Genomic DNA, 8,658 nt, shown 5'->3' with positions numbered 1-8,658 from the left:
ATATCTATGACTGAAGCAGTCTCAACGTTTGGATTTTTTAAAAATTATTATTGACAGACAGGTCTGTTTGCATAAGCAGCAGAGGTCGTGAGATTTTTTCCATCGCAAATAAATAAAAGTCTTTTACTTTCTATTCATTGATTGGTCGGCAAGGATTAGAACGAAGTGTTTGATTGGTTTTCGTTGCTGTATATCAAAATACCTTTTTCCGGAGTAGGGAACGCAATTCAATGTTTAATTGAATAGTGGGGGTTTTAAGGGGTTTTATTGCGTTATCAAGCACATAGCTGACATCTCTTTGAGACCTTAAAAATATACGAGAAGCTGAGCAAAATACATTTATGATTTGTTCTTACTTAAGTGTCATTCAATGTCAATGTTGTAAACACGTGAACTGCGCTGCCTTTCACGAGCCACAAACAACTGGATCGCCGAGCTCTACATTCAGATTATTGTCAAACGAACCGTCTGTAAGGCTATCGGTGAGTAAGTTTAATTAAATAGTTAAATAACTACAATGTGCAAGTGACTGTTTCTTCTCCCGTAGTAGTGATGGCGTAACAGTTTTACGAAGCTATCGACTTTTTAAAATAATTGGGAAATAATACAGAAAAAACATAAAGTTAACACCGTACAGCACCTCGTATAAAAAATAAAGTGTAACAACACTAATTAGAATAGTTAAAAAGGTAATGACAGTGTACACTTACAGCTCCTTACGTTATTAGTTATCCTGTATGTTTAAAATACAAGTTTTTCAGTCAATAATACAGCACCACATTTTTTTTCTTATATATTTTTTTAAATACAGCACCACATATAGTGTTTTTTTTTTTATGTTGCCGCCTTGTGCTAAAGTGTTTAAATAATTTATGTTCACATCAATCTACACAGCATGCTCCATCCCAATTTGTGATCCCAATATTTGTAAAATTATTTTAGCACAAGCTTTAACATGGCAACCAAATCGACTGTAACTCCAAAGTTATGAAGGATGTGTTAAAAACGACCAGAATTTCAAGCTTTTGGTGATTAATAGTCTCCTGTAGAACTAGCATTAAAGCTCCCCATAGGAATAACTTCCATAACAATGGAGAATTATTTAAGTTACAATTACTAAGTTTAGATAATGGCTGTATAGTTAGGCTACAAATGAGCTATTGAGCATGATAGGAAGACCCCCAACACCAATAGTTAATAAGTAAGGGTTTGTTTTTATAATACATTTTTTAGTTCTACAGATTAGGAGAAAGTTGTGTTTAAAAATGTACCTTTTTGAAATTTAGCTATTTTGGATTTTAGCAGTAGTTACAAATTAGCAGAAAGGGCATCTATGGGCATCTGTGGCCATCTGGTGGTCAAAATGATGAATAGCACGTCACAAATTGTTGTGTTTTGGTCTTATCACAGCTTCTTGCTAGGTTATTCCTGCATTGAATATATTTGGTGCCGCCAAAATTAATCTGTCCCGCCAAAGCTTTTTATTTTTATTTTTAGTTAAATGTGATTTCTGCTGTATTTAAGATGTAGAGCGCCTTAAGTCAATTAAAACAGTGTAAATAAAAATCCCTTATTTCTATGATCAAACTTCTTAGTTCACATTCTTTGCCTTTGTATCAAAATAAATACCCTTCCAATGAAGAAACATTCCAGTGATTTACTCATCAAAATAAGAAATAAAACATGATCGCTATTGGAAACAGGTGCTTAAAGGGATAGTTCACTTTGAAATTAAATTTTGATATGTTTTAGCTTACCTCACGGGCATCCGAGATGTAGGAGTATTTGTTTCCCCAGTAGTTTCAATTTTGATCATTTTAGGTCAAACCGTTCTTGTCTGTGCCTCACATAATGCAGGTCTATGGTCACCACCTCAAAGAGCATACACAGAGAAGTCCAAATTAAACAATCCCCCATCGTAAGTACACACTGATGGCCTAAGACACAAAACGAGCGGTTTGTGTGAGAAAACGAACAGTATTTATATCGTTTTTACCTCTTGTACACCACAGGAAACACTCACGCGCGCCCTTGGATCAGTCGGATGTAGTGGTGTACAAGAGGTAAAAACGATATAAATACTGTTCGTTTTCTCACACAAACCGCTCGTTTTGTGTCTTAGGCCATCAGTGTGTACTTACGATGGGGGATTGTTTAATTTGGACTTCTCTGTGTATGCTCTTTGAGGTGGTGACCATAGACCTGCATTATGTGAGGCACAGACAAGAACGGTTTGACCTAAAATGATCAAAATTGAAACTACTGGGGAAACAAATACTCCTACATCTGGGATGCCCTTGAGGTAAGCTAAAACATATCAAAATTTAATTTCAAAGTGAACTATCCCTTTAAACCTCTGTGGAACAAATTACAAAATTGCAATTTTACATATATTTAAGACTAAAATAACTTCCCAAAATTAGTTTAGAGGTTCCAGGTTTAAAATGTGTTGTCATTCTGTGTCGAAGATATGGTGGAAAGTGACTTCACTGTCTTTTGTCATTAAGAGAAGTGTAAAGTTCAAGTAACCAAGGTCTTGTGGATGCCACGTCATCTTTTTATATATGTAATAAACGTAAAAATAGTGTATGCATCTATGCAATAAACAAAAAGAGTGTATTGAGTAAATTAACACTAATAAATTGTTTTTGTTCTGTTGCAGGTAAGTGTCCCAGATTTCAAAGGACTTAAGAATGAGTGATGGGATGGGATGGGGAGGCAGTAGTATCCTTCGTCATGTCAAATTGCTTAATTGCTTTTCTAAAGTGATAGAATTATTTTATTTCATAATCAACATATATGTGACTTTTTTTTAGTGCATCGGCACTAAAATAACTGAGCCTGACTGATTTACAGAAGCGTCAATTTTGACCCATTTTAATATATAATGCACAAACATGTTTTTCAATATGTTTGAGTGAATTTGACTCACCCAAAAATGAAAATTGACATATTCTTACATTAATGTTGTTCCAAAACCCACAAGATTTGTATCTATGGAACACAAATGGATATTTTCCATAACTTCCATGTGTTCAAATGTACAAAAAAACACATTGTAAAGGTAATCCGTATGCATTTAACTGGTCATTAATTTTGGGGGAACTATTCTTTTTTTCTTTGCTTTTTTTTTAAAGTATTCTTTTCCCCCCCAAGTACTGTGAAAAAGTCTTAACCATTAGTTACCCACACACCACCATAGAATCTGAGATTATATGGATGGACAGCATAAATCCATAGAATGATTAGAAGAATCGACAACTTTTCCAAAATGCTTGAAATGCTTTACTTGCAGTACTGTGAAAAATTAAGCATTTACTCTTTATTTTTTCTTGTTCTTCAACGGTGGCCTTGCTTTAACAATGATAGTTACCCGCAGGCCAAGTGGTGTCACAATTTAAGACATACAGCCTTAACTCAGGATGCATTCGGATCTGTCACCCCATCTGCATACAGACGAGTGCAACCAGCTTATAACACTTCTCCATCAATGCCACAAAGAGGTTTGGAAAACTACTCATGCAATCATGCTTTTCAGAGTTAACGTTTTTCCTCAAATGTACAATCCATGATTCAGAGATTTAACTTTTATTTATAGTTTTCTGAATGCAGCAAACCATAAAAAGGAAAACTGGTGTAATTTACCTCATACCTTTAACCCCATGTCATTCCAAACCTGTATGATTTTCATCTGTGGACTGAAAAACAGCATACCTCATTTTGTGTTCTGTGGAAGAAAGTCATACAGGTTAGACATGAGGGTAAGTAAATTATGACATAATATAGTTTTTTGACTAAACCATGGTTTTAAATGGTTCACCCAAAAATTCTGTAATTAATTACTCACCCTCACGTTCTTTCAAACCTGTAAGACCTTCATTCATCTTCAGAATGCAAAAGATGATCTTTTTGATGAAATCTGAGAGTTCCTCCATAGACTGCTACAAAACTGACAATTTGACGCTTCAGAAAGTTAATAGATACAATTAAATGAATGCATATAAATTGAGCGGTTTAGTCCAACATTTTCTGAAGAGATGCAATCACTTTATATGATGATGATGATTGAATTTATTCACATATAAACTTTAATCAACTCACACATCAGTTGTGGTAAACGTAAGGTCAAGCATGATCGCTTGACATGTGAAAACCAATGAGGTTCATTCTCGTGTGATATGCAGCATGTTTGAGCTTCTCCAAGAGGTTTGTTCTCACATGTCAAGCAGTCTGTTTGCTGATCAATGTTTATACAGTAAATGTGAATAAAAACCTAAATTCAATCTGCTCATTATACACCAATTAGGCGGTTTGATTATGACCACTGACAGGTCACGTGAATAACACTGATTATCTCTTCATCTTGGCACCTGTCTGTGGGTGGGATATAATAGACAGAACATTTTTGTCCTTAAAGTTGTGTTAGAAGCAGGAAAAGGGAAAGCATAAGGATTTTAGCAAGTTTGACAAGGGCCAAATTGTGATGGCTAGAAGATCAGAGAATCTCCAAAACTGCAGCTCTTTTGGGGGATGTTCCTGGTCTGCAGTGGTCAGTCTCTATCAAAAGTGGTTGAGGAAGGAACAGCAGTGAACCGATGACAGGTTCATGGGTGGCCAAGGCTCAAGAACTGGTCCAATGGAAGTAGGTGGCCTGGTTTGACATCACTTGAGCCCCTTTCACACTGCACTTCGGACCCGCAATATTCCCGGAACATTGCCGGGTCGCCTTCTGTGTGAAAGCAACCACGTCCCGGGATTGATTACCGAATTCGACCCGGGTCAGGGACCTAGTAATATTGCGGTATTCGACCCGGGACGAGCGCTGTGTGAACAAAAGCCGAAACTAATGCCGCAACGTGTACGTAGTTATCGTGCTACTCCTAGAGCTTGTTTTTTCAATAATACAACCCTGCAGTGTTAGAAGAGCTAGTCTGTGTTTAAAACGCAGAGAGTGTTCGTATACAAAAGAAACTAAAATTAAACAAGCAGGAATGTGTGCAAACTGGACACAAGTCGAGACCACGGAGACCAGGAGGATGTCACGTGTCAACTCGATCCGGGACCTTTAAGCGTTGTGTGTGAAAGCGCACATATTACGGTATTTCGCTTGCAGTGTGAATGGACCAAATCTAGCGGCCCGGGAACAAATGCCGGGTCGCATTATCCATGTATTTGCCGGAATCGCAGTGTGAAAGGGGCTTTGGATGGCCGGGTGCATGTGCGTTGCTTACCTGGGGAACACATGGCACCAGGATGCACTATGAGAAGAAGGTAAGCCGGTGGAGGCAGTGTGATGCTTTGGGCAATGTTCAGCTGGGAAACCTTGGGTCCTGCCATCTATGTGGATGTAATTTTCACACATACCACCTAAATAAGCATTGTTGCAGACCATGTAAAACCTTTTATTGAAACTATATTTCCTGGTAGCTGTGGCCTCTTTCAGCAGGATAATGCGCCCGGCCACAAAGCAAAAATGGTTCAGGAGTGGTTTGAGGAGCACAACCACAAGTTTGAAGCGTTGACTTGGCCTCCAATATCCCAATTTATAGTCCAATCGAGCATCTGGGATGTGCTTAACAAACAAGTCTGATCCATGGAGGCCCTCCCTTGGTGCCAGATATCACAACACACATTTAGGGGTCTAGCGGAGTCAATGCCTCGACAGGTCAGGGCTGTTTTGGCAGCAATAGGAGGGCCAACACAATATTAGGAAGGGGGACATTTTGTTATGGCTGATTAATGTATAAAGCGATCAAGTCTTTCCAGAAAATTTTGACTAAACTGCTCAATTCATATGGATTTGTATTGCAATCTCTTTATGAACTTTTTGAACTGTCAAAGTGTCAGTTGCAGTATGGAGGGATAGAAAGCTCTCACATTTAATCAAAAAGATCTTAATTTGTGTTATGAAGATGAACGAAGACTTGCGAGTTTGGAACAACATGAGGGTGAGTAATTAATGAAAGACTTTTCATATTTGGGTGAACTATGCCTTTAAACCTGTATTAGGTGCATGCACACTGTAGATTGTACCATTTATTCTGATTATATCACTGTTTTCTGTCTTCCGATAACCTGTTACAAAATCTGTGCAATAATTAGAAAAAAAAAGTGCAATATATCTTTTTTCTTACTTTTGATTTGAAACAGGCATGTAAGTAATTAATGACTGTCTTTGTCTTCAGCATAACGTCCTCAAGTTCTTTGGCACATGTAATGATATGGACCGTGCAATGCGGGCTTGTCTCAAGAAAGAGGTGAGGACAGCATTGTGTGTTGTTTATTGTCAAAGCATAGACCATTGGTTTGAGAGCACACACTGAACTTTCTGTATCTAAAAATCACTTTGGATAAAAGACCCCATTTAAACGAGATAACACTGAATTAGTCAACTGAAGTAAAAAACTTTAAACGCAAACTGCCTGAGGAGCGATTGGGGGTTAGTTGCCTTTGTCAAGGGCAACTTGGTCGTTTCCTGCCAGGTTTGAGACTCAGAAATTGCCCTTTATACCCTTAATAGGGCATTATTTGAGTGGACAACCATTTGTAGGGGTGTCTGAAACCTTAGAAGACGTTATTGAGTGCACTCATTCAATCCCACACGCCACCTCAATAACGAGTGTACAACTGATGTACACAATGGCTGGACAAATTCACTCACTCGTTTTCATTCACTCCTTCAAGTGAAATGTATTATTGGACTAAGGTAGGGAATAGCGATTGAGGTTTTAAGGGGCGATTTCGTCCTTAGCCAGAGAGTATTGAGAACTGTATTGGGAAAGTCCAAAAAGTTCATAAGTAATTTTGCTTATCAACTTATGTTTAGTCTTTTATAGTCTGCCTTTGTTTATCTTTAAAATATGTTATACAAGATATATAATAAAAAAGGTAACATCAATTATGACAATTTAAATGTTGTTTTTTAATATATATATCTTAAGTGGTTTAAAAAAAACTGAAAATGAAAAATTTATGAATTTAAAAACTGGTTTTGTTTTTTCTGCGAAAAACAAAGTAACATATTTGAAGAATGTATCAGCTGTTTTGGTCAGTATTAATAAGGTAAACCAAACCCCACATTTTCAAGCTCCAAAAAGGACATAAAGTTTTGGACACCCACTTTTTTTTAACATGTTTACTTATTCACAAAATATGCTGTGGGCCATGAAAGTTTTGTTAATATGATCAGAAATTCTGGTTCTGGCTAGCAGCTTTAATAATACAAAAATAAATAAAATGCTGAGAGGCAAACAGCTGATACCAAGTGTGAACAATTCAATAGGTATTTTTATCAATTCAGATCAGATTATCCATGATGGGTATTAAATCCAGATGTAAACAGGGCCAAAGCACCAAATGAATAAACATGTTTATCAACTAAGATAATAAGTTAATCAGAAATCACATTACCTGAGGCATTACAATCAAAAGATTTGTGGAATCAAGTAAAGCTTGAAAAATGTATACTTTGACTTATCCAGCTGTCTTGGGCTAAATCATTTGTCTCTTTTTGTCCACACAGAGTCAGGCAAAGAGAGAGCTCAGCAAGGCTCATGCAGCAGAAATGAGACGCCGTTTAAATGAACAGCCAAAAGAGCATCCATAATGTCAAGAAGGTTCCCCTGGAATACAGAACTATGCCTGACTGGAGCATGCTTCTGGTGTTACTAGTGTGCCTAGACATTTTAAATCTGGAATACTTTTCTCTTAGTATATGTAGATTAATTTATTATGCACCTTGTGGTAAATAAGGGCAACTGAGCAAGTTGTCTAAAGATGAAACTTAAGTTTATTTAATGATGTTTCATTGCAGATGGCTGGTAGGAGTTATGCATTTACAGCTCCTACTTAAAATATGAGCTATATGTTACTGATTTGAAAAGAGGGCCTGAAATGGTCAAACGTGTGATTTAAATTCCAATTAAAAACTGCTTGAATTTGTTAAACAATTAACACTGTCACCAGCACATTTATTGTCAACTTGTCTACCTTAAGAGTCATTTAGAGAAAACTAACGTACTAGGGCCACGTTCACACTGTCAGTCCAAATCCAATTGTTTGTGTGTCTAATTTAAATCTGATCTAAAATTATTGAAGTCCGCATTGTGCATTGCAACTATTCAGATCCGATTTGTGTGTCCATGCTGCGCTTAAATTTTCCGAAAAATATCTGCATTGGTGTTTATGGCAATAACGTTGCGTTCGTAGGCATAAGCCAAAAATGACAACAACCACAGCGCAGAGGGGTTTGCAATACAGATGTTGTCTCACTTACAACATGACAATGGGTAACTGCCATGCTGTTGCCTGACGTGGTCGTACTCAATTTTAGTCAGAATATGAGTCTGAAACTGCTCCATTGGGTTGTGATTATGGGGCGTGTTTCAACCGAACCAGGAAAGAACTCAATTGGATAGACCTGCAACCAATCAGAGCAACGGAGCGACGCATTGTCAAATGTCAACATAGTTCAACTGCACTGTGTTGCCAAGTCGGCGTTTTTTCCACAGATTGTTTTCTATGTCCGCGGGTTGAAGCGACTATTATGTGATATATAGACCCATGAGTAGGCATGTGCCGATATCAATTTTTCATGTTGCGATTAATTGATGAAGTTTTATCACGATATACGATATTATCACGATATTGCAATAAGTT

General features: G+C 37.2%; 1 protein-coding gene across 1 annotated transcript; it reads left to right on the top strand.

The window, feature by feature from the left end:
- Positions 1-175: 175 nt before the first annotated feature.
- Positions 176-7,953, top strand: cmc2 (C-x(9)-C motif containing 2). Its single transcript, XM_067419761.1, has 4 exons — positions 176-482; positions 3,370-3,503; positions 6,186-6,257; positions 7,523-7,953. Exons 2-4 carry the CDS (start codon positions 3,423-3,425, stop codon positions 7,604-7,606), a joined length of 237 nt encoding a protein of 78 aa, XP_067275862.1. The 5' UTR covers positions 176-482; positions 3,370-3,422; the 3' UTR covers positions 7,607-7,953.
- Positions 7,954-8,658: the final 705 nt, after the last annotated feature.

This window comes from Pseudorasbora parva, chromosome 16, assembly GCF_024679245.1.
Source record: "Pseudorasbora parva isolate DD20220531a chromosome 16, ASM2467924v1, whole genome shotgun sequence".
NCBI classification, from domain to species: domain Eukaryota; kingdom Metazoa; phylum Chordata; class Actinopteri; order Cypriniformes; family Gobionidae; genus Pseudorasbora; species Pseudorasbora parva.
The sequence above is the reverse complement of the archived record's forward strand: the minus strand, read 5'-3'. Positions and strand labels throughout refer to the sequence as shown.